At 27.5% G+C, this 27577-nt stretch overlaps 5 protein-coding genes across 5 annotated transcripts; 1 reads left to right on the forward strand and 4 right to left on the reverse strand.

The window, feature by feature from the left end:
- Positions 1–4118: 4118 nt before the first annotated feature.
- Positions 4119–5534, reverse strand: DICPUDRAFT_79423 (uncharacterized protein; the record flags this gene model as incomplete). The annotated part of the gene is made up of 1 exon (XM_003288596.1): positions 4119–5534. The coding sequence occupies one exon, from the start codon at positions 5532–5534 to the stop codon at positions 4119–4121; it is 1416 nt and encodes a 471-aa protein (XP_003288644.1).
- An 860-nt stretch (positions 5535–6394) lies between these two features.
- On the reverse strand, positions 6395–8002 carry DICPUDRAFT_152895 (uncharacterized protein; the record flags this gene model as incomplete). The annotated part of the gene is made up of 2 exons (XM_003288597.1): positions 6395–7542; positions 7720–8002. 2 exons carry the CDS (start codon positions 8000–8002, stop codon positions 6395–6397), a joined length of 1431 nt encoding a protein of 476 aa, XP_003288645.1.
- A 4253-nt stretch (positions 8003–12255) lies between these two features.
- DICPUDRAFT_152899 (uncharacterized protein) lies at positions 12256–13341 on the reverse strand (the record flags this gene model as incomplete). The annotated part of the gene is made up of 1 exon (XM_003288598.1): positions 12256–13341. One exon carries the CDS (start codon positions 13339–13341, stop codon positions 12256–12258), a length of 1086 nt encoding a protein of 361 aa, XP_003288646.1.
- Positions 13342–17464: 4123 nt separating this feature from the next.
- DICPUDRAFT_152901 (uncharacterized protein) lies at positions 17465–20810 on the reverse strand (the record flags this gene model as incomplete). The annotated part of the gene is made up of 3 exons (XM_003288599.1): positions 17465–17971; positions 18050–20021; positions 20089–20810. 3 exons carry the CDS (start codon positions 20808–20810, stop codon positions 17465–17467), a joined length of 3201 nt encoding a protein of 1066 aa, XP_003288647.1.
- Positions 20811–21677: 867 nt separating this feature from the next.
- Positions 21678–27391, forward strand: DICPUDRAFT_152902 (uncharacterized protein; the record flags this gene model as incomplete). The annotated part of the gene is made up of 3 exons (XM_003288587.1): positions 21678–22157; positions 22236–24248; positions 24323–27391. The coding sequence occupies 3 exons, from the start codon at positions 21678–21680 to the stop codon at positions 27389–27391; spliced, it is 5562 nt and encodes a 1853-aa protein (XP_003288635.1).
- Positions 27392–27577: the final 186 nt, after the last annotated feature.

The raw sequence follows: 27577 nt of genomic DNA on the forward strand, positions 1-27577 counted from the left end.
ACTATCTGTATTGATGTTTATTTTATGGTTGATTGGATATGATGAAAGAATGTGTGTAGGTGCTGATAATTCGGCTCCTGTTATTGTTTTTGCAGTTCCTTCTATAAAGTTTAAACTTATATTCTCGGATTGGTTATATATACCATAGCCTGCTTTTCTTTTATTGTTAATTTTTTTATAAGAACCATCTGTATAGAAATCAGTAGTTATTTGATTACTTTGTCTTATTAATGGGTTGGGGTATATATTTTTGTAATTGAATTTGTCGTAAGTTGTGATTTTTAAAAGTAAATTCATAAATTCATCTTTTATGTTATTAGTAGAGTTGGTGCAAATTAATCTTTTTAAGATTTTTGAGCATTCATTAGACCATTCTGGTAAATGCTGTATAATGACATTTTTATCTTGTAATTCATATTTATCATTTAGTTTGATTAATAATGAATTATAATTTATATGGGCTTCTTCGTTGGTATATAATATTATTTCACTGTTTGTTATAAAGTTAAGTGGAATATTATTTAAATTTTTTAAAACAGGAATGTTTTGTGATATTTTAAGGTTGTATTTTTTAATTGAATCGAACCATCTTTTAATAAAAGAATAATCATTTTCAATTATTTTACCTTTTAGATATAGTTTATTTTTATCTCCCTTCCAATGTCTATATTTATTTATAATTTGGGTGAAAGATAAAATTGTTTGTTTCTCATTTGTGTTTAGACATTTGCAAAGGTTATGTATTCTGTTCTGATGAATAATATTATTCAAATCGAACAGTTGGTAGCCTAAGTTTTCCTTTTTTAAGTAAAAGAAATTTGATATTGTATTTTTAAAGTAATTACCACTTTTTTTATTGCTCCCAGGATTTCTTTTTTAAAGTTGTCTATGGATGTTTGGGTGTATTTGGTTATGGCAGTACCATATGTAACTATTGGAATTACCATTGAGTTAATTGTGTCAACTAGTTGTGATGTTAATAAACATTTTCTTTTTAAATTGTTTAAAACACCTTTTGCTTTTTTAAATGTTATTTTTTGGTGATCCATCCAATCTAGTTCTAGATTTATGTTAACACCTAAATATTTATATGATTGGTTTAATTTCAATATTGGAAAAGATTTATCTTTCCATTTTAATTCGTATGTGAGATGTTGGTTTAGTTCATTTTGTCTAAATGTATATGCTGATTTTCCAACATTTACATTTAAATAATAATAGTCCAGGAATTCTCCAATGTAATCTTTTAGTTTAGATATTTGTGAAAATGATTCAGTTGTGCCAACCAAGTCGTCAGCAAATGTATTATTTGATATTCCTAAGTTTTGGTTATTAATAATTCTATAACCAATTACATTAGTGTTTAGTAGATTTAATAAAGGATCAAAAAATAGACCCCAAAGAAATGGGGATAATGGATGACCTTGAATAACTCCTTTAGTTATATAAATATCGTCAGTCATACCATGTGGTGTGATAATTTTCATATTATTACCTGATAGAAAATCAGATATAATATCTATTGTTTCTTGTGGGTAACCTCTAAATTCTAATGCTTCGATTAATGCCCAATGTGGTACTTCATCAAAAGCTTTTTGTATGTCAATATATAATACATGAAGTTCTCTTTTATTGATTTTTGAATCTAAAAAGATGTTGTTCAGTACTGATATTGGTGATATTGTTGAACGTCCAGGTCTAAATCCATATTGGGATTCTGAAAAAGGACAATTTAGTTCGGTATAATTTTGTATTAGTTTAGTGAACATTGTAGCGTATAATTTATAAAAGTTACTTAAAATAGTTATACCTCTGTAGTTAGATAATGATTGATTGTTACCATTTTTATAGATTGTGTATATTTTACCTTTTTTCCATGAAGGTGGTATTTTTTTTAAGTTTTTACAACAGTTAAAAATGTTTAGTAAAATAAATAAACCTGATTCAGGTAAATTTTTAATATATTCGTTTAATATTTCATCAACCCCTGCTGCTTTATTATTTGATAATAAAGAAATTGTTGAGGTTAAGTCATTTAAGTTAAAATTATTTAATAATTTTCTTTTGTAAAATTCATTTTTAAACCATTTATCACTACCTCTGAATGGGATTTCGTACCATTTTTGGTTGTTGAGTATTGGTTTTGATTTATTTTGTGGTGATTCATTTAATAAGTTTTTAAAATATTTTTCATATTCTTTTTTTACTAATGTTGGGTTGGAAATTATATTATTGTCAACTGCAACACAGGATGCTTGTTGGTTTGTTTTATATTTATCTTTTTTTATTAAATTATAAAATTCTTTATTCCTTGATCTTTTTAATTTTTCAAGTTTATCTTTGTAGTTTTTAATTGAATCATAATTTGATTCCTTTTTGTTTTTATATAAGTTTTGAATGTACATTTTTTTAATTTCAATTAATGATTTTAATATATTATCTATTAATTGAATATCATTTGTAGAAGGAGATGTACTTAATGTACAGAAATATTTAAAATCAAACCAGTTATCGTTATGGTCTGTTAAGGTATCATTTATTATTGATTGTAGTTTATCAAATTTTGGTAGTAATTTTTTTTTTGTTTTAGAAATTTTTAATTGAATGTCATTTGTTATTTTTGATTTTAGTGAATCAATAATTTGGTAACAATCATGTAGTTTATTAATGATTTTTTTAAAAAATAAATCATTTTTTAAGAATATGTCATTTTTTTCTTTTGGTGGTTTAGTCCATTTTAAATTATTGTTGGCTGAATTTAAAATAGTTTCAGTGAATTTATTTACAAGATTTTGGAGATCAATTAGAGAATTTAAATTTTCTGATTCAGTTTCCAGTTGGATTAGATCAGTTGATAATTGTTTTTTAAATTCACTAAAATCTTGTTGTTCATATGGTAAAAGTTTTTTAATAAAATTTTTATTATTATTTTCGATTGTAGAATTTAGATTTTCATTGTTTATAAAGTTAATGTTAATAGATATTTTAACAGGTTTATGATCACTTGATATTTTTGAATGTGATAAAATTTTATAAGAATTTATTAAATGTCTGTTTTTTATGTCTAATAGATGTGCATCTATTCTTGATTTGATTGTGTAATCATCTCTAATTGTTATACACGTATAGTCTTTGTTAGTGTTAAAATCATGATAAAAGTCCATTAGATTATTATCTTCAAGAAATTTATTATAAGGGACGGTTGAATCATTATTAACGTGATTGTTTAGATTTGATAGTTTATCAAAATTAGGTTGGTAAAATGAATTAAAATCACCGGATAGTATTATAATATTTTCTGGTGATTCTAAATTGAAGTTTGTGTTGATTTTGTTTAAACAATTTTTTAATTTTATATTAAAAAAGTTATTTTTTTTTGATTCTTCTGATTCACCATAGCAATTTAATATGCCCAGTTTGCCATTATCAAATTTGAATGGTAGAAACAGTAATCTACCTTGTGAATCTTTGACGATGTCATTATGGATTAAATTGTTTAGTAAGTTTTTATGAATAATAGTAGCAACACCTGATTGTGCTTTATATGATAATTCTTTATTTTCAAATTTATTTAATATAGATAATTCATCATTATTTAATGAATTTCTAGGTTTAGTATTTAGTGTTGAAATATCATTTTTATAAATATGATCAATTGAAGAAAAGAAGATAGTAAAATCAGTTTTTTCAAATAAGTTATTTAAATTTTTAATTTCATCACGAGTAAATAGTTTAGTTTCTTGTAAACATATAATTTTTATATTCTTTTTTATAGAAAGTTTAATAATATTTTTTATTTTAGTAGTAAAATCGCCGTTAATGTTAAAAGACAATATATTTAAATTTTTAAAATTAATATTTATTTTATTTGTTTTTTGAGTGTTTAAAATAGCAAAATGATCATCAAGAACAGTATTATTGTAATTATTATTATTAATATCTTCCATAATTATTTGTACGATATCTTTTTTTATTTTGGTGGTGGTTTTTGTTGGTGGTGGTTGGCTGTTCAGGTGGATGTATAATGATACCAAAGTCTTTGAATTCGTGCTTTGACTTTCTGTCGAATTTCTTTAGTAAGTTAAAATATTCAATTATTGAATCTTCTATTTTATTGTTTAATAACTTAAACATTTTACTATATGTAAAAAGTCTTCAATATCAGTGTAATTGCATATAATGTTAGGTTTAAATCCAATCTGAGGTTGTGATTGGTATTGGATAATTAGGTTTTTTAATAAATGCGAGCATTCGTTTTCGAATGATTTATTAATAAAGGTGGTAGGTAATGTGGTGGGTAATGTGTTTGGTAGAGTGGTATTGGTGGTAGGAACAAATGAAATTGCAGATATAATTTCATTGTTTAATTTAATTGAACCAATATGGGATAACCATAAATCGAGTTTTAATCGCTTACTTGGGTCAAGAGGATTGTTGCAGATTGAGAACTTGTTAAGTAGAACATGTTGGTCTGCAGTGTAGATGAATGATTCAATATTGATAGTACATTCATCTAAGTTTATGGTGTTTTGGTTTAAATTTGATAGAGGACCATGATTTAAGTAGGTAGATCTTAATGTGAAGTGATGGTTGTTGTTTTTTGTGAAAAATGTATCACAATTAGAGTTGGGGATAACAGATATGATTTTATTAAACAAAGGTAGTATTATTTCCATATTATTGTTTTGAGGTGTTGAAACTTCATATGACAATTGGAATTCTTTTTTTGGTATTGTTAAGTCTTTGTAATGTGGGAGATCTGATGATCCAGTGTTTATTTGACAGTTGTTGTGAAAAAGGAATAGTGATCTTTCTAAACATGAATTAAATTTTAGTGATAGATGTTTGAAAATGATCGATTGGTCAAATTTATCGGTTTGAATGTTGTTTATATGGGTGATGTATTTGAGTGTTGTTGGATTTATTCTTTTTAGTAGAAGTTGTGATAAAATTGCATCAAAATCAGTATAAAGTGATATATTATTTGGTTGTAATCCAAATGGTTCTGGAACTGTGAATTTAAGTTCTAGTATTTCTTTACCAGTTTTGATTTTGATAATGTTTTGATTTGAAAGATTTTTCAGGAAACTGTCTCTTGACAAATCATTTGTGAATGTTGCGATAATTTTATCCTTTGTTTGGTTTACCTCAGGCGCACCAGTATAGTTTTGGATTATGTTGGTTATGTTGTTATGATGTGTAGTTGGTAGTTCAAAAAATAGTATTGGTTCATTATTCTTAATAATATTATTTAAAATTTTTTTTTTAAAATTTGGGTCTGAAATAAATGATGAGTTTGAATGATAATTTTTGTTTTTGTAATTTTGGTTTTTTGAAATGTTAAAAGAGTTGATTGGGTTATGAGATTTATTAAATTTTGGAGTAGTTTTTGGGTGTTCTGTGTGGGTGTTTTGATGAGTATTTGGTGGAGAAAATGGATTTTGGGTAGAATGTTGATTATTTTGTGTTGAGATAATGCTATCAATAGTATCCATGTTGCCATCACCATTAATTTGATTATTATTTGTGGACATTTTGTTTGTGAATTTATAAATAAAAGAGATACAACGATCAGCTAAAGAGATTTCAGTTAGATTCCGTCTACTTAAAAAAGTTTTAAAAAATCAAAGAAAATTTTGGATTTATTTAAAACAGTTAATGAAAGTGTATGTGGTGATATATGTAAATTATATAAAAATAAACAAAAGTGTGTAAAAATAAAATGAATTGTATAAAAAGTGGTAAATAAGGTTAAAAAAATGAATGATGTTGTGATTGGTGGTAATAAATTATAGCTAAAGATATGATAATAATGACTATAATAAAAAAGTATGTGTACACTGGTGGTATGTAAAATTTGTGTATCTATTGGATTCTTAGCTCAGTGGTAGAGTATGCGACTGCAAATCGTTTGGTCACCAGTTCAATCCTGGTAGGGTCCTTTGTTTTTTAACTCTTTATCTTTTGAGTGATATTTTTTTTTTTTTTTTTTTTTTTGCAGAAATTTGACTTCTTATATTGGTTGGGATAAGGTTGAAAAAACCCAATCAGGTAGTCCGAAATCACCTGCTATTGAACAAAAATATAAGAAAAAAATACTTCTTAAACTAGATGGGTTGTTTCAATAATATCTTACCCCAACCCTCACAACTTCTTAAACTAGATAACATCTTTTCTGTTTCATTTGATGATATTATAAAATTAGGAGGCCATTTGATCAATAATAAACTTATGAAGATATTATTCAAATTCTTGCGTAAGATTTTTAATATTTCTATCTCTTTATTTCCCCTCTCCTTTTTTTTTAAAGTTAGAATTTTGAAGAAATTACAACAAAAAAAAAAAATAAGACCTAACCAAATAAATTTAACAAAAAGTTAATTTTATAAACATTTTATTCTTTTTTTGTTAATTTTATAAAACGGTGAAATATAGGATCGATTGAATTTATAGTTTTTGTATTGGTTACTGGAATTTTTATTGTAATATTTAAGTTGTCAATATTCGAGGTGGTAATTATTGGATTCGATCTGTTTTTTAAAATTAAAACTTGTAAATTTGGGAAATAATCTAAATTTAAAATTTTGGTATAGTCTGAATTATTGAATACCAAAGTTTTGATTTTATTGTTTGGGGGTAAACTGGTTTGTTCAATTTCCAAGTTAAATAAAAAATCTAGTTCTAAATACTCTAAATTGGTTTTATCTTTTAGCATTTCAGTAAAATCTGATGCTGATAAGCGGTAAGGTGTTCTAACAACAAGATATTTTAAAAGTGTTGGTGATGATTGGAATTGTTTATAATAGTCAAAGCAATTGAAAATACAGTTTAAAAGGATTGGCTGTTCTAAATATCCTAACGAATAACCTATTTCAAAATATTCTAGTGTTGGGGGTATTGATTCTTTTATCATTTTTTTTTTATATCCATTTCCCAATTTTAGAGTCTTAAGTTGATGAGGTAATACATTAATGCCAATATCTTGATTAAAGTTGCCACCTATTTTTAGATAGGTCAGTGTATTTGGGAATATATTTTCTTCTATTAGAGGATATCCACCATTATTAAATTTTGGGTAGTCTGGATGATACATAGTTAGGTGGACTAGATTTGGTGGAAACATATTGGGTTGTAGTTTTATATCAAAGTCGACATCTAAACTTGTGCAGGAATTGGGTAAAATTGAAATCCCATCAGAGTTTATAAAATTTAAATTTAGTGTTTTGAGTTTAACTAGCCTTGAGGGATACTTGAAAGATTCTGGAAGCTTTTCACAGAATAGATTTAATTTAGTCACAGATTCGGGTATTTGAAAATCATTTGATAATTGATTTTCTTCATAGAAATTATGGGCCAAGGTAAATTTCTCTAAATTGGTTAGGTGTGTTAAATAGTTTGATTTGAGTTCCTTTTTGATTTCTTTATCCCCTAATTCAAACCCAATATAAAGTTCTTTTAGTGTGTTTGGTAATGCATAGTCCTCAATAACTGTACCTCTAGGAAATATAATTGATAGTTTCGTTAAATTTTGAGGAAGCCAACCTTTTTTGATTGTGGAATTGTATGTAATATCTAATTCGCTTATTGTATTGGGAAAAACTATGTTTCGAACGCTCCAAAGATTGCATCCAAAACTAACAAGATTGTTGTGGTTTATTATTTGCTTCATTATTGGTTTCGAAAAGTACCCTGTTATTTTTATTTTATTTAGAGAATTACTTGAATCTTTGGTCAATGGTATAATATTACATTTTTTATATGGACTGAATATTTCTATAGATGTAATATTTGGGGGTAATTGATTTAGATCAAAGGTTTCTTTTATATCGAGTGTAATACAACTAAGGTATTTAATAAATTTAAACTGATAAAATTCTTTAACAGAACCAAAATATCTTGTACCATAAAAAAAATTAAATAGTCTTAAATGTTTTTTGATAATACTATATAAATAGATATTATTAAAAACAATCCTGTATAAAACTCCTATATCTCTAGTCATTTTATTGATATATTTTTTGATTATTTCCAAAATAAATATTTAAAAAAAATCAAAATTTTTTTTTTTTTTAAATTTTTCAATTTATCAAAATTAAATTTTCTTTTTTTTTTTTTTTCATTTTTCAATTTATTTTTTATATTTTAATTTTTTTTATTTCCTGATTTCTTTTTCTTTTGTCAGTAAAATAAACTAAATATTGTTTCACTATCTTTGCTGTAGGCTAACTTCAGTTGTTATGACAAATGATTGGCACCCTCTCAGGCACTTTAGAATATTATGCAGAAAAAAATAAAGTTAGTTGTGTATTGTTTTTTATAATTTCATTAACCCCACCCTTTCCAACACTTGTCTTGATATGTGATTCTTGTAAAACATTAGTGTCATAAGCCCAAGACATGATTATTATCAAATTATTGGAACTTTAGCCATTCATCACCAATACCTATTGTCAACACAAGTTTTTTTTTTTTTTTTTTTTTTTTTTTTTTAAAAAATCTTACTTAATAATATAATTTATATTATTAGTGTAAGAGACGGTATTTTATTAGATAAAATTTATTAAATAGTATGTGTGAGGATTTGTATTGTTATAGGTATTTGATTGGGAAATTGATCAAAGTGGTTTCTGGTAATTTATAAAAGGTTGATATTTTAGATCTAATGGTTTGGATATGGTTTGAATTTATTTGCTTATCTACTTTTAGGAAGCTGTTGTAGTTTGATTGGATCGTTCTTGCATATTCTAGTGAGGCGAGTTTGGTCCATTTGTGTTGGATGTCATTATAGTTTAATGATTTAGCAATTGCATTTGGGTTAATCTCTTTGTTAAATAATTTGGTGCATACCCAAATCCAGACTTGGTGGAAGATAATTGAAATCATATTTCTGTAGGTCGGTGTTCTATCAAGATCGAAATCGAGATCTCTATAGCACCATCGGAATGGTTCATCTTGAGGGTGTATTTGGTAGTCGTATTCGCTGCCACCATAGAATTTATCGAGTTTGGATTGAGGTGTCTTTCGGTAAATCAATGTGTTGGTATTTTTATTATAATTCCATCTGCTATCTTTACCAGTACTTTCATATAGGTATTCTTTTAGTGAATTTATATTAATATATTCTCGAGTTGAATTACAGAATAATAGTAGATGGCCATAAGGGTCATTGTTCATAGGTATATTACACATTGGGCTAAATCAAAAGTACTGGCTGGTGATGTTCTTTTATGTAGAAGATTTATTGGTAGGCATCTTGCTTGGAATCTGAAAAGTGTATTTCTACCTTTTGGATCTTTGAGTTTTAATATATTATTGAATAATTGATCGTAACGGTATCCTCTAATATCCAGGGTAATTTGAAAACATGTTTTTGGAATTTTTTCTGGTAGTTTCAATATATTTAGATATATCTTTTAGCTTTATACCATTATTGTTTGTGTCAATAATCGGATAAAGGTTGTTTGAATGGTTTCCAAAGTATTGTTTCCAGTGTTTCATAAATGAATATAAGAGTGAAGAAGTGTAGTTGTTTCGGTTGATTTGGAATTCCCAGCTGTTTTGATAAGCTGATTCGTAGGAGCCTGTTTTTTTATAAACTAGAAATCTATTGAATAACCAAATTTTTTGGGCATTTTGTCTTTTTTTAATATCCCAGAGGTTCCAACCTCCTTTTTCCATTGGAAAGAGTGATCTTTGGTTTGACATTAGGGATACTGTATTTTTTCCTCCAATTGAGAAACCACCTGAGCTTTTAACGTTGGGGGCTGATAGAAACCAAATAACAAGTTTATCAATTTCTTTCATTTCTTGGTCATTAAAGTCTTCAATATATTGATGATATATAAGTTTGGATAGTGCAAATGACTTAAGTATGTTTATTTTTGTTTTGATTGTTGCGCCTGTTGATTTCCATAATACAAGGGATGCGCGGATGCTTTTAAGGATTTCGGGTAATTTACGTACTATACCTTGGCTATCGAAATAGTAGCCTAGGTATCGTTGAGGTGTGTTAGCAATAGGTATTGGTGATGAATGGGTGCCACAGTCTCCTATAATGATTGAAGTAGATTTATCTATGTTAACTTTTGAGGAGGTTGCTCTGCAAAAGTCCGAAATGTTTTTCAGTATTATAGTTTGTTCGTGGTAGTTAGAAAGAAAGGTAGAGGAATCGTCAGCAAAGCATTGCATTTTTTCTCTTTGATTTGTATTAAGGCACAGTGGTAGACCAGCAATATTCTTATCATTAATAATTGTTCGTGCAAGACATTCAAGTACCAAGATAAATAGGGTTGGAGATAAGGGATCGCCCTGTTTAACACCTCTTTCAATGGGGAACGGATTGGTTTGATGTCCATTGACTTCTATTTTTGCACTTGAACCTGTTAGTAGTCCCATTATTAGATTTATAATATTGTTTGGAATTTGAATATGATGTAAGGTTCTTTTTATTGAATCGTGGGATATTGAATCGAAAGCTTTTTCGAAATCGTAGAATGTGATGATTCCTGGAATTTTGAATTTTTTGAGGAAAGTAATGATATTTTCCATTGTTATAATATGGTCGATAATGAATCTATCTTGTGTAAATCCTTTTTGGTTTCTATTGATAACTTTTGGGAGTATTTTTAATAGTCTATTATTTAACACTTTGGCAAAAATTTTATAAAGGCTGTTGGTGAGTGTTATTGGTCTTCTATTTTTGATTAGAAGTGGATCTCCTTTTTTAGGAAGAGTGATAACTAGGCCTTGTTTAAAAGAATCTGAAATAGTTGAGGGATCTTTAAGAGCATCATTGAACGCTGACTTAAGTATTGGTATTAGATGCTTTTTATGTGTAATAAAAAAGGCGTTTGTAATACCATCTGGTCCGGGGGATTTATGAGGATTTGATGATTTGATAGCATCATTAATTTCTGAATCGGTGAATAGTGAGCCGAGATCAGCCCATGATTCATCTTTTTAAATTATCCAGTTTGCTAGTAGTTTGTTGTGAGTTGTTGAGCAATCTTTTTTTTTTGAGTATAAGTGTTTAAAATATTTTAAGAATTCATTCTCAATTGCTTTTTGATTTTCTATTGTTGTTCCATTATCGTCTTTAATAGCTGTTATTTGGTTTTGCTTCGATCTCTTGTGGAGAATTGATGATAAGTATCTTGATGGTATTTCGCCTTGTGTGTATCTTGTTAGATCATTGTAGAATGTATTTTCAAGTTTCTTAGTTTCAATTATAGAGAAAAGAGTTACTTCAGCTTCATTTGCTAAATCTGGGTGGAGCATTAATTTTTTAAGATTGTTAATTTGAACTTGGGTTCTATTCAGGTATTCCATTTGGTGTCTTTTGTAAAAGACGATGATTTCCTTCATTAGATTTTCTAGGTTTTGGAATTTGAAATTTGATAGATTGACTGGTGTTGATATGGCTTTGAGGTGGGCTTTAAGTAGTGTGATAACACTGTGGGACCTAACCACTAGGGGATTTAGTTTCCACCTTGGCTTTTTAGGAGCTGGTGAACAGTTGATTACTTTGATGGTAGTAGAGAGGATTTTATGATCGGAGTAAGATGTGTATCTAATCTCTAGGTTTTGGCTTGATGGGTTTATTAGTCTTTTGTCTATGTAGATTCTATTTAGTCGTTTATCACCTGAACCATTTCTGTATGAGAAAGTGTTTCTGGTTAGTTTGTAATCTATATCGTGCAGATTGTTGAGATTAACCAGAGACTCTATTAATAAGCTTAGGCTTTCTTCCTTCAGATTTTTATCGGGATGGTTTAGTACCTCTTTGTAATCAGCGCAATTGAAGTCGCCAATGATGATTTGTAGTGGTATCGAATTGTTAATGTTTGTGTTATTATATAGGCTATTATATAGATCAAGCAGTTGGTCAGCAAATTCATTTCTTTGGTTCTTATCTGCTGGTGCATATATTGCGAGTAGTCTTATAGTATTTGATGATATTGTTATATCTGCGATGGTAGCTCTACCAGTGATAATAGCTATTTGTTTGATACTAATTATGTTTGGGTTGTGATTGACGATGGCCACGCCGGTTCCCATTCCATTAACATTTGTTAGTGAACCTTTTTGATCATCGTGGAATTTCGAATAAACTGCGTTTAGTTCATTGAGGATTGTGATATTTGGATGGTTTTTGTTGTTGGGTAATGTATTAACCACGTTTTCATTTTTTAAAGTGTATGTATCTTTGGTACCACAGCCACCGATATTCCACTGGTTGATTTGGAGTGTAACCATTTACTTTGTTTTGGGAGCAGTGAAAGTACTGCTTCTAAAACGAGTTGGTGGTGGATTTGGGACTGCGATGGTAGTAGTGGTTTTTTTTGTTGGTTTTTGTTGTGACTCTTTATTGGCCTCAGTTGGAGTTGACCCGACTGATATTTGGGGATTATTATTTTCAACTGATTTGGCGAAGTTTGGGTCGATGGTGTTTTGTTTTTGTTTTGGATTGAGGAAAGAGTTGGTGTTTTTGGTGAATCTATTGAATCGATGAGAGGAATTGGAGTCACCGGATGGAATATGGTTTTTCTGGTCATCGATTGGATTTGCAATTGGGGCGGGTTTTTGTGTATTTGATGTTGTTTTTTGGACTGTATCATTTGGTACGGCATCAGTGGCATCTTTTGGTTTATTGATGGTGGTGGGTTCTTTTGGGTGTTTTTGAGATTTCTCTCTGTGTAGTATTCTACTGCTACTTCTAACAGTGACTATAACATTTCTATAAGATATTCTGGATGAACTCATGTCTTCACCAATTACCATTTTAGTTATAGGGTCATAGTTGTCAGGGTACATTATAAAGAAGTTTGTGTACTGTCCAAAGTGTTTAATATGATGGAGGGTTGGTTTCATGCCACCCTCACTTGGATTAAGTATTCCGTGCTCCGTTTGTTTGATGAGGTTTTCATCGTTTGTTTTTAACGAGATTGTCATGATGTGATGATCGTGACAAGATAATTTGAAGTTGAGTTTGTATTGGTACCTTAGGTCAATTAGCTTTGGTATTTTGTCTAATGGTATATCAATTTTGATACTATCCTTGTTTTGACCTATGTTTGGAATGGTGCAACAGTCACTTTCAACGATTAGTTTAATGATTTTGCCCTTGATATCTTTTGGGATATCTTTTCCTAGGTAAAGCGATAGTAGATATAGGCCACCGTTTCTTTCACGCGAGGTGAGTTGATTTATTTTGTTGATTGATAGATCAACATTAGACAACAGTTCGTACACGTGTTTCTTCGTTGCTGGGGTGTTGTCATTAATGGGACTGTTGAACTCATCATATATGGTTTCGGATGAGGTAGATGATGAATCAGACATATCGGTAGAGGGCTGGAAATGCGGGATTGATGGGTGATTTTTTAGATTGTAATGTAAAATGTGGGGATAGGATGGAATAACTGTAGATTGAAGGTTAATCTAAAAGATTGTTAAAGATTGAAGATATTAGATTAATGAAGATTTTTGAAGTGTTGTTTCTTTTCAAGGGTAGGTGTTTGCAGTGTGGAAAAGATGTGTTGTTGTTTATCTTTTCGAGATCTGTCGAATGGTGTAAAAATAAGCCTATAGTTTGGTAACTATAAAAGGTTCGAATTTATATGATGTTAACACGAATTCGAACACAAGTTGATTAATTTTATTTTTAAATCACTTGAAAGATAAAATATTAAAAAAGGACCCTACCAGGATTGAACTGGTGACCAAACGATTTGCAGTCGCATACTCTACCACTGAGCTAAGAATCCAATACACAAAAATTAACTACCTCTGGTGAATCAACCCTTTTTTTTTTTTTTTACCAACTTCTCAAAAAAAAGGAGATATACAGAGACCTAATGGATATAAAACATAAAAACCAGTGGAACGAAATGCACCACACCGCTACCCAAAGTATATTAGCACAAAAAATCAAAAAAGAATTACCGTTTGCCCAAGCCAGAAAGCTTATACCAGTAAAGGGGAGAGATCTACTCTGGAGATACTTGCTGAAAGCATTGCCCAAAATTTTCGAATCACAATGCCCGTTCTGTCCAGACAAAGAATCATCAGAACATATATTCTTCAAGTGTCCATCGGTCAATAAACCGGTACAAGAAATAATATATCAAATCTTAAAAGAAGCTCAGTACGATCCTGTAGTATGGGACGAACATCTATTTACCAAATTGGATAAACCATTCCTAGAAAATTTAATAGCAACTATTTTCGAACAAATATGGTACAGAAGAAACAAAAAAAATCATGAACAATTCACATACGATTTAACATATGAAAGAATACTCAAGAGATTCAAGTTAATCTGCGCAGCAGCATGGGGAAGAGAAGTCAAAAATATTAATAGAATATATAAGAAACTTCAAAATCAAGATCCAGCTAGCCAGCGACACCACACAATGAAGATAGTCAACAGGCTAGAGAAGTTTAGCAAGATATGGAATTCAGATATATTTAAAGTGAAAATAACGATACACCTGGAAAGCTACAGAACTCTATCGATGAATTACAAATAAAAATTAAATAACAAAAACTACCAAAAAAAAATTAATCAACAAAAATTAAATAACAAAAATTAAATAATCAAAATTAAATTACTAAAAATTCTTTTAAAAATAAATTAATAAAAGTGGTGTTAACCTTTGCACCATTCATATTGAAGGGGTAAGTCAAAAATTCGTGGTTAGCAAATAATACAAAAAAAATCAACACTTTTTTATTATTGTTATTATTACCATATCTTTAACTATAATTAATTATTATTGTTATTAATAAAATGGTCTAAATTTCTATTATAACTATTATAATTGATAGATATTAATAAGATAGAAATATTTTTATTTTTTTTTATTTTAAAATTGTAAAACTTTTGGTTAAAAAAATTTGCAAATTTTTTTTTGAAATTTTAGGAATTATAATTTTTTTTTTTAAAATATTTTCCTTATAAAAAAAATAATTATAGATAATAAAATAAAAGTTGAAATATGTAATAAATGTTTATTTAATAATTATATTATAACTCTATATAAAAAAGAACTCTGAATTGATAATAATTAAATTGAACCAAATATTAGTGATTAAAAATTATCGTTATCGTATATCTTTTTTGGGCCATCTGGAAGATTTTATAAAAAACGATAAAAATGGATAATCAAAAATAAAAAAACAATAATTCGACTTTTTTGTATTGGTTTTTATTAATTAAAAAAGAAAATAATATTATATTTTATGCAATCATAATTAAAAAAATAAAAAAAAGTTAAAAATTTTAAAGAAATTTAAAAAAAATTTAAATTTATAAAATTAAATAAATTTTTTTTTTTTTTTTTTTTTTTTTTTCATTCAGCTATCATACCAATTTGATTATCATATAATGAACTACCAAATTCTTACTTTATTCCTTTTCTACAAAACATTATAAAATTAATTATAATAAAATAATATAAATGGAAAATGATTTCTTTAAAAGGAAGATGTGTTTAATTTATTTGAAAAATAAAAAATTTTGAAAAAAAAAAACCTCCCCTGTTTCAAATTATTACCAATTTTGATTGTAGCGGATCTACTTTTTTTTTTTGCAATACAAATTTTACTTATTTTGGAATTGATGTTTAAATAAATTAGGAAATAATTATAGATTAATTAATTAATTTTAAATTAAATTTTTTTTTTTTTTTTATTTTTATTAAAAAAACTAAAAAGTATTTAAAGAAAATAATTTCATAAAATTTATTTTTTTTCATTATACACATTCAGGTAAATTCAAATTAAAAAAAAAAAAAAAAAAAAATTTAATATATAAAAAAAAAAAAAAAAAATTTCAAAAAAAAAACACTCACTACATTTCACTTCACACTATTATCAATATGGTTAATTATGTTTTCTGCGTGGTGGGATACATAATTAACCACAAAAAAAAAAACACACACTACACTTCACTTCACACTATTATCAATATGGTTAATTATGTATTCTGCGTGGTGGGATACATAATTAACCATTCGGCTCTAATATACTAACCTCCCCGTGGTAGAGCTGGAAAGTCTCTTTACAAAGAGTGGCCAATAGTATAAAAAATAATTAAAAATATTATCAAAAAATATAGAGGATTTTTAGCATAAAGACATATAAAAGATTTTTTAGCTTTAAAGCTATCTTTTTATTGGATCAAAATAATTATTTTAGATTATTAAAGCATATCATTAAAAAAAAAAAAAAAAAAAAAAAAATTATAATATAAAAAATTTTTATATAAAAAAAAAGAAAAAGAAATAATTTCAAAAATTTTTTTAAAAAATACATTGGATCCAGATGTATCAAATGCCTTTATCATTTTATAATTATTTGTTATTTATTTATTTATTTATTTAGATACCAAACATAAAATAGAATTACATCAAAAAATGCAGTGTGATAATAAAAAATATATCAAATATCTTTGGAGAATTTGGAAATGCATTTGTGGCAAAATAGATGAGAGCAGTCTACTGAGGATAATTTAGTGGCTTTTATTTTGGAAAAACAAATGCAGCATTCCATTTGAACGCTCTCTTCTAATTTTTCTTTTTCTATTCTTTGTTATTCTAATTTTTCTTTTTTATATATATTGCCACATATGCATTTCCAAATGGTTCAAAGATAATAAATCCTGCCCATTATGTAGAAAAAAATATTATTATATTCAAGTAAGTAATTTTGTGTTAATTAATTAGAATGGAGCAAAGATTTACAAATAATATTTATTCAAAGATTCACAAATAATATTTAATCAAATAATATTACGGTGTCTGTTCGGTTTTGGTGATTTTTTTTTGCAAAAAAATTTATAATTTTTTTTAATTTTGATACCAACTAATCAAAAAAACTTTTTTTTTTTTTTTTAAAAGTGAAGATAGAAAAGTTTAATAGCCCAAAAAATCACACAGCCACCCAAAATGTATTAATACAAAAAATCAAAATATATATCACTCAAAAGATAAAGAGTTAAAAAACAAAGGACCCTACCAGGATTGAACTGGTGACCAAACGATTTGCAGTCGCATACTCTACCACTGAGCTAAGAATCCAATAATACACAAAATTTTTAATTTTTTGGAGTTGACTGCCCTTGGTATTCGAAAATTGAATTACATTTTATATTTTAATTAAAATTAAAATTGCAGTTTATACATTATATAATTTGGCTACTGTACTGCTCAATATAAAATAATCAAGATAAATTAAAAAAATTCGTGCCATTCAAATTGAAAGGATAAAACTTAATTAGGTTTTATTTATAAAATTTTAAAATAAAAGGAATTAATAATATTTGAATTTACCCTTGAAGAGGTTAAATTAAATTAATCTATAGATGGTGGAAGCGTCCATGAATATTAAACTATAATTAAAAAAAAAATTTATAAGTAGAGATTTATGTAGTGAATAAATTTTATTTTATTTTATTTTAATTTTATTTATCATTACAAATAAAGGAAAAAGTACGCACATAACTTCTAAATTCGGCTTGAGGAGAATTTGATTTTTGAATATTTGTTAAAAATAATTGCTTGTCGATGGTATTGATGTTTTTATCTTTGAAAAAGCTGGGATCGTTTAAAATTGCGGTGGCGTTTTGTTTTAATTGTTTTGGATAGCCAATACCAAAAGCTAATAAAACATCGGAAAAATGTAATGTGAGAACAGAGAATGGAGACCAACAGATATTCATCAAAATGTTATAAACCAAGAAACATCCATGATTTAAATTACCTTCAAAGACTTGATTCATATTTGGTAAAATTGTTTCCTTAATAATTTGATTATCTAATTTAACTAATGATAAACATGTTGATAAAAATAAACAACAATTTTGTGCTGTTGATTTATCTTTGGTTAAATCTGGAATATTATAAACTATATAAATACAAATTGTTGAAATTATATTTGGCTCTATACATTGTGGCAAGGTCTTTAAAACCTAAAATTATAATAATTAGTATGCTGGTAATGCAGTTTTTAAATTTAGTTAAATAAATAAATGTAATAGTATATTTACTTTTGTTAATAATATTAAATAATCTTTTGTAATATCAGGAGTAATTGTAAAATCTAAACTAAAATCTTGGTTTTGTGATGTTAATAATGAAGATGATGATGTTGAAGATAATGACAATTGATTGTTCTCTTTAAAAGATTTGAGAGTATTTAAAAATATGTTTGAAATTTGAGAAATTGAATTTTTAATATTTTGTATTGTGATAACTGGTAATTTGGGAATTATAATAGCAGAAATAATTTGAAGCAATGATGCAATTGGGTATTGATTAAAAGATTGGGTAGCCTGTTGTAAAATTTCATCAGTAAAATCTATAGCAATTTCTCTTGAGTGTAACATCATGAATCTATAAAACATTGTAATTGAATCGATAATTTCAAAATCTGAACCAAATTGTTTTAAAAGTTTACCTTGTATTGGAATAACCGTTCTAAAGAAAGAGTATAGACAATGGGCATTTGGCTGTTCCATTTGAAATTCATCATACTCTATAATTTCAGTTACAGAGCTCAAGATATTTAAATAAATTGCTAATTGATTTCTATGTTGCTGGGGTTGTGGTTGTTGTTGAATTTCGTTGATGGAATTAACAATTGGATTGATTAATCTTGAAAATGCTTGAGGAATTTCTTTAGCTGGTGCAACTTGCAAAATGTGTAATAATGACTTATATATCTGTACAACATTTGGATTTGATTTTTGATTACCCAATATAAACATTTCGATTTGCTCTAGAATTTGATTAAAATGAGGCCATAACTTTAAAGCGCATTTTGAGCTTATACAAATTGACAACAATGAAGAGGAAGCCGATGATATCAACTCATTGTGTGTAAGGGCTGGTAATAAATCGAATATTACTTTATTCAAGTAATCTGTATTATTTTTTAAAAATGTAGAGTATCTACCAACCAATTTAATTGATGTTCTGATTAGTGGAATTGACTTTATTGGAATTGATGGAATGATTGTTAAAAGTATTGGTACATAATCAATTTGACATTCTTGGGAACCACCTGAAAATGAATAAATATAATAGAGAATTGATTCGTAATATTCCCAGTTTTGATTACATTCGTTAATTGCTTGATTTAATTTATCAATAAGGAATTGTAAGAAAGTTTCTTTTGGAACAATTGAATTATCTTGAATAGAAAGTAAGCAATCTGAAGCAGAGTTTCTAAATTGTTCGATATCGTCATCTAATAAAACATCATTAATCTTGCAAAATACACCATTGCTGCTGGAAAGAGGTGAATTATCACAATTCACAGAACCATCTTCTTTTGGATATGCTGAAATGTCTATAAAACGATTTAATAGTTTTAAAAAGAAAAATTTTAAAACATTTTGGTCTTGTTGAACGAGCATTGTGTGTGTCTTGAAGTCATCGATTAAATAGAACAATAGTGAAATTGTCTCTCTGTTGCCAATCTCTACAAAAGAAATCAAAAGGTTTAAACAACGATGAATCAAATCATTTGTAAAAAGAAGTGTATTATTTGATGATAAAAATTGAATAAATACATTGAAAATTGATTTACTCTTGATATCGTCTTCGTTTTGTATGGCTTCACGATAGAAATTTGGGAATATATTGAGAGAGTTTTCTATTGCATACTTGAATGAATGTATATAACAATTGATTTCGCTATCATTATTACTGCTATTATTTGAATTGAATTGACTTTCGATTGATAATGAAGAACCCTCTAATACTAATGCCAACGAATCGATTAACGGGTAACTAGTTATATTATTCTTTGATACTTTTTTTTGACCAATATTAAATGTAATCTCAAAACAATTTTGGAGCATACTTGCTGATGGTAATAAATATTTTAACCATCCTGATAACGCCTTAAATGAAATCTTTATAAAATCTAAATTCTCTTCAAGTGGTAGTAGTAAAATTGATAATAAGTATTTGTAAACTAAATCTATAATTCTTTTTAATTCTTTTTGGATTTCGCTTTTAATAAAAAAAAATATATTAATATTATTATTTCTTTTTTTTTAAAAAAATATTTTATACACACCTGAAATTACACAAATTTAAATCTTTTTTTTTTAATTCATCAGGTAAAATTGATAAAAACTCTAATACAAGGAGTAATCTTTCTTTGTTAAATCTATTTTGAGAAGGGTCTTGTAGGGAAATTGAATTTAAATCTTGTTGTTGTAGTGATAGATGAATGATATCGAAAATTGCATTCTTCCAAATATCAGGAAAAGTATACATTACTGCAATGGTCAATGAAACAGATATACGTGTAACACAACAAACTGGTAATTTGGTTGGGTTTTGAATTATTCCCACAATTGTATTTAAAATATTAGACTTCATTTCAACTGAACTTTCATTCCATTCCTTTTTTAATTTGCTCTCCAATGTAGATGCACCAAAGTATTGAAGTTCAAAAATACTTGTTTCAAACAATAATCTTGGGCAAAATTCCCATGCACTTGGTTGCTTTTGAAATAAAATTAACCATTTCTCCGCTAATTTTCTTTCATTGGTATCGGTGGATTTGTATAATGCATATAGGGCTTGTGAAATAACTTCCAATGTTGGTGGTGGTTCTAACTTTTCGTCATTATTTGTTACTCCATTACCGTTTAAATGTCCTGGTGGTACTGGACAAAAATTTCCTTGTGTATTGATAGTTGGGGATGTATTATTTAAATTTGTGCCATTTAAAAACCCAAATGCTGTATTATCTAAACTGCTATATGAAGGACAATTTTCATAATCATCCATTTTTACTATTACTATTGTTATATAACACTAATAGATATATATTTATTTATTTATTTAAAATAAATAATAATAATTATTAAAAAACTAAGAAAAAAAAATAAAATAATTTAAAAAAAAAAAAAAAATAATTAAAAAAAAATAAAATAATTTAAAAAAAAAAAAAAAATAATTAAAAAAAAATAAAATAATTTAAAAAAAAAAAAATAATATTTTTTTAATTTTTTTTTTTTAATTTTTTATAAAAAGAACGATTTTGTTTATTCCATTTCCGTATTCCATGTCCTTTTAATTATAATTATTTATATAAAAGGGGAGATTATTTGTTATTTTATCCACCCCTAAGCCCAATTAATAAAACTAAATATTATTATAAAATAACATAAAAAAAAAAATTAATAAACTTAATTAATAAATTCATTTATTTAAAAACAATCATATAGTAACTACCATTCTTCTTAAGAAGAGAACATAGTTAATCTAATTATTACTATTTTTTTCTTTAATTTAATATTTTAAAAAAAAAAAAAATTAAAAAAATTAAATTTTTTTTTTTTTTTTTTTTTTTTTTTTTTTTTTTTTTTCCAATTAAAATTTTTTTTTTTTTTTTTTTTTTTTTTTCATTTTTTTAATTTAATTTTTTTTTGATATCATATCTTTTTTTATAATTTATTTGTTTATTTTTTTATTTTGTATACAAATTTTTTTATACAGAATTAATTTATTGTTTAAATATATTATAATAACTACAGTTAATTTATTATTTATTTTTTTTTTCGGTTGTGTTTTTTTTAATAATAAAATTAATAAAAAAATAGATATAAATATAATATTAAATTAGGGTGGATATTTGATTTGTTTGTATTAATAATGCAGCAAACAATAGTACCATCTCAGCAAACACAACAATCTACATCAATATTTGGAAATGGGTCAAGTATAGGCGGTTCAACTCCAGGAGGCAGTTCAGGATCATCACAACAAAATGAATTGAAGATTAAAAGGGGTTTTAAATTGACTCACCAAAAACTAGTGCTGGATATAGATATTGACAACAAAACTATCGAAGGTTATACAGAAATTATTATACAGCCACAAACTAGAAGATTAAGACAAGAAAAGATTAGATTAAATTGCAGGCAGAGCGAAATTAAACAAGTGCAGGTCAATCAGGTTGATACAACTTTTAAAATGTCGAATTATTTAGAGACCATTGTTGCAAACTCTGAAATTAGAGATATGGAGGCATATCATGCATATACAAAAGCAGCATTACACTCTTCTGATGAAGGTGAGTTATTTATTGATGTTCCACCATCTGTACAATTTTATGAAGGTATTTCAATAACTGTAAGTTTTTTCTTTTTTATTTTTTATATTTTTTCTTCCTAATAGCTATTAACAATATTTTTTTATTTTAACTTTCAGGAATCAAACAATAATCAAAAGAATATAATTCAATTTTCTCCATTAGTTTTAAAAATTCATTTTAAATTAGTTAATCCAATATCAGCATTACAATTTATTCTTCCTGATAAACAAAGTTACCCATTAAGAAAACCACATATGTTTACACTAAGCCAACCAGATGGAGCAAGAATGTGGTTCCCAAGTGTAGATCAAGTAAATGAAAAATGTACCTGGGAATTAGATTTAACAGCAAATTCAAATTTAGTCGTTGTTGCAACTGGACAACTCTTAGAAAAAGTTTGTAATGAGGATGAAACTAAAAACACATTTATTTATAGACAAGATATACCAACTGCGGCAAATGCTATTGGATTTTGTGTTGGTCCATTTGAAATCTATCCAGATCCATATTTGGCCAATGTAACACATTTTTGTTTACCACACAAGTTGACAGAACTTAAACACTCAATTCATTTCTTCCATCAAATCTATCAGTTTTATGAAGAGTATTTGGGTGCATCATTTCCATACAGCTCGTATAAGCAAGTCTTTGTTGAAGATATTCTTCATCAATCAAGCTCTTATGCAACCCTATCCATTTTAAATAGTCATTTACTTCATGGTCCAACTATTATCGATCAAACTTTTGAAACCAGAAAAATTATTGCAAAGGCTTTAACAATTCAATGGTTTGGGTTATATCTTTCTCCAAAAACATGGGCGGATGTTTGGTTATTCTTAGGTTTATCAGGTCATTTAGCAAACCAATTTACTAAAAAACACTTTGGTTTAAACGAATACAGATATCAATTGGTAAAAGAAGAGGAGTTTGTATGTAACATTGATAATGGCGCATATCCACCACTTTGTCACGAACATTATGTGCAACCAAACGATATGTATACAGAATTAGCCCAACGTAAAGCTCCACTTATTATATATATGATTGAAAAAAGAATTAGTGAAGAAGGTTTCAGGAAAGTAATTTACAATTTATTAAATATTCCAATTTCAACACTAATTAGTGGACAACCCGTTCAACCACACCAACAACCTCCTCAACTTCAATTACAAAATGGTGATGCTATGAATATTGATGAAAACAATAATAATAATCAAATTCAACAACAACAACATCAACAGCAGCAACAACTACAAATTGAAACTACAATTCAAACAAAGAAGTTTTTGAAATTAATTAAATCAATGACTGGTCAAGATTTAAAACAGTTTGCAGAGAAATGGATTTATGGTAGAGGTTCACCAAATTTAATATGTGGTTTCAATTTCAACAGAAAGAAATTTCAAACTGAATTTGCATTAAAACAAGTTTTAAATAGACCAGAAGATAAAATATCAAGCTCTCTTATGATCCGTATCACCGAATTGGAGGGTTCTTTTGAACAGGTTATTAATTTTGAAGATGATATGTTTGAATACGATTTTCCATGCCACTCAAGATGTAGAAAAACAAAGAAAAAGAAACTTTTATCTGAAGATGGTGAAGAGATGGAAATTGATTTATCACAAAAAAGAGAAACCCCATTATTATGGTTTAGAATTGACCCAGATCTAGAATGGATTCATAAAATTACTTTTAGACAACCCGAATATATGTGGATTCATCAATTGGAATTAGATAAAGATGTCATTGCTCAAATCGAAGCTATCAAAGGTTTAAAAGATTTCGTTAGTCATAATTCAGTTCGTGCAGTTTTTAAATTTATTCAAAACACTCGTTTCTTTTATAGAGTCCGTTGTGATGCAACATTACTTTTATCCAGACTATCTACCAAAGAAACAAATTTCGAAGGCTTAAATGTTTTGGTTTCATACTTTAAAAATTTATTCTATGACCCTGACAGTAATCAATTAAGATCAAATAATTTTAAAGATTTCAATTCATATTTTATTCAAAAAGCCATTCCACTTTCAATTTCGTTAATCAAAGATAAAGAAGGTAGAACTCCACTAGAATGCATAGAGTTTTTATTAGAACTATTGAAAGATAATGACAATTCACTAAATACTGTAAGTTTAAATTTTTTTTTTTTTTTACGATTATTTTATTAACAAAATTTTTATTTATAAAAAAAAAATTCAAGTATTCTGATTGTTATTATTTAGAAACTTTATTAATTTCACTTTCAAATATTCACACAACAAATGAACAATTAATTAAAAAAATTAGAAAGCAAGTTTCAAGATATCTTAAATATGACCAATTATATCCATCATATAGAAATTGTGTAACAGCAGGTTGTTTAAGAGCATTTTGTCAACTGGAATCACAAAAGCCAAAAGATCAATTTGACTTTTCATTATTTAAGGAATATTCAACATACTCTCACTTTGAAGAGATTAGAAAAATATCATTACAATGTATTTATAGGTTAGCATATCAATTCCAAAAATCGCCAGGTACTGGTTCAATTAATGACTACTTTTTAGATCTCTTCGATAATGAAAACACTATAATGATCAAGCATTTCATTATTGATATGATATCATCTCCACCTCCAAATTTAGACGAAGCCAAATATATCTCAATTTTTAGGGACGATTTAAGACTAATCGACCGTCTATGGTCTTATTTAAACTCTAAAGTTACCGCCTATGACTTTTTGCTTAAATTTAAAATTCAAAAACTTTACAAATTTTTATGGGGTAAAAATACACCAGCTGCTTTCCACAAAAAATTAAAACAAATTAAACAATCCAGCACAGTAATTAAATTAAAACCAAGTAGTAGTAGTTCTAAAAGAGATTCTTATGGCAGTAGTAGACATCATAGAGGTAGTGGCAGCAGTAGTAGCAGCAGTAGTAGCAGCAGCAAAAAGAGAAAAAATGATGATTTATTGCCTAACAATAATTTGGGTAGTACTGATCAACCATTAAAGATTCACGTTAAAGATTTTAATGCTCAACCAAATCAATCAATTGTATCCTCAAACTTACCAACAAACTCATCATCCCATCACCCATCAACTACAATTACTTTGGGTAGCTCAAATGTACATTCTGAAAAAGATAAAGATAAAGATAATTTCCTAGTTCCAGAATCAAAACAAGATATAATATTTAAGAAACTTTTAGAGAAAGATAATGATCCAGATCTTAAAGACTTTTTAGAAATTCAAGATAAAGAAAGAAAACATAGAGAACGTGGTGGTGATAGAAAAAATCGTCATAGTACAGGTGGAAATAATAATTTAAATAATAATGCAAGTGGTAATATTAGCGTCAATAATATGAATATTAATAATAATGGCAATATTGAAACCACAACTACAACAAATTCAGAATCACCATTTAAAGAAGATCGTAACAATCGTAGTACTGAAGTTTCACCATTCAAAGATAAATTAAATGTCGATTCAACAACCACATTTATTCCTTCACGTGAAAAAATTCTTTTAGAAGATGGTGTAGAAATTGATTTAGATTTAGAGAATGATATCGAATTTAAAAAAGATTTAAGCTTATTAGAAGATATTGAAAATCAAGTTGCAAATAAAGAGAAAAGAGATAAATTTAAATCAACTTCCTCCTCTTCAAGAGATCATCACCACCATAGCAGCCACCATAGAAGCGAGCATAGAGACCATAGTAGAGATTCAGATCACCACAATAGAGACTCTTCCCATAGAAAAGATAGAGAATCCTCACACAGAGGCAGCGACCATTCTAATGGTACAGCTAGTATAGTTAGTAATGGTAATGGAAGTAGTAGAGACCATCATCGTGATAAAGACCACCACAGAGAGTCTCATAGAGAACATCGATCTTCTGAAAGGGAGCATCGTTCAGATAGAAGCAAAGAGCATCGTAGTGATAGAGATAAAGAACACCGTAGTGATAGAGATAAAGAACATCGTAGCGATAGAGACAAAGAACATCGTAGTGAAAGAGAAAAAGACCAACACCGTTCAGATAGAAATAAAGAACATCGTAGTGGTGAAAGAGATAAAGAACATCGTAGTGATAGGGATAAAGAACATCGTAGCGATAGAGATAAAGAACATCGTAGTGAAAGAGAAAAAGATCAACATAGAGAGGCTCGTACTAGCATTGGTGAAAGGGAAAAGGACCAAAATAGAGACCACAGAGAAAAAGATCAAAATAGGGATCACAAAGAAAAAGAAGTTAAAGAACCAATAAAAGAAATTGTAAAAGAACAAATCCAACCACCTACACAACCCCAACCACCTGCACAACCCCAACCACCAACACAAATTAAAGAAAAAGATAAAGAAAAAGAAAAGGAAAAATCTAAAGATAGGGAAAAACATGAAAGAGAAAGAGAAAAAGATAAAGAAAAAGAAAAAGAGAAAGAAAAAGAAAAAGAGAAAGAAAAAGAAAAAGGAAAAGAAAGAGATAAAGAAAGAGATAAAGAAAGAGATAAAGAAAGAGATAAAGAAAGGGATAAAGGAAAAGAAAGAGAAAGAGAAAGAGAGAGAGAAAGAGAAAGAGAAAGAGAGAGAGAGAGAAGAGAGAAAGAGAAAGAGAAAGAAAAAGAGAAAGAAAAAGAGAAAGAGAAAGAGAAAGAGAAAGAAAAAGAAAAAGAAAAAGAAAAAGAAAAAGAAAAAGAAAAAGAAAAAGAAAAAGAAAAAGAAAAAGCGGACCAACATTTACCATTCCCACCATCATCAACTATTAATGCAGGTGATACAGTTGGCGAGAGTATGGAGGTCGATATTTTAGATGACCATACACCACTTCCTTCAACCCTAACATCATCAATATCTTCCAATTCAAACTCATCAAGTAATAAACGTGGTCAAATTAAATTCAAAATGTCAAATCCACCAGAATCTGGTTCAAGTTTAAACTCAAGTTCGAATTCCATTACATCGCCATCAGGCTCATCAAAGAAAAGTAAATCATCAAACAAAAGCAAATCTAAACAACAACACCATGAAACAGAGGAGCATAATATAACGACTTCACATCCAACCCCACCACCACCAACTAAACAAGAACCACCCTTACCAAATGAACTTAAACCAACTGAAGCTGGTAAACCCGCTGCTAAATTAGTAATTAAAATTCCATTTAAACCACCAGCACAGGTAACTGAAAAGCCAACACCAACTGAAAAATCAACACCCGAAAATGCTGAAGCCGAAAAGCCAAAGAAAATGATTTTAAAATTCAATTTTAATAAGAAATAACAAAATTTAATATTTTTTTCAAAAAAAAAAAAAGGTAAAATAAATAAAATGTAAATATAAAACAAACTCAATTTTTTGGGTGATTTGATTCATCCCACTTTTTTTGGTTCTCAAATTTTTTTTTTTTTCGTTCCCATCAAACTTTAATGATATTTTCTCCCGAATTTTCAAAATTACAAAAATTTT

Source organism: Dictyostelium purpureum (genome assembly GCF_000190715.1).
Source record: "Dictyostelium purpureum unplaced genomic scaffold DICPUscaffold_141, whole genome shotgun sequence".
NCBI classification, from domain to species: domain Eukaryota; phylum Evosea; class Eumycetozoa; order Dictyosteliales; family Dictyosteliaceae; genus Dictyostelium; species Dictyostelium purpureum.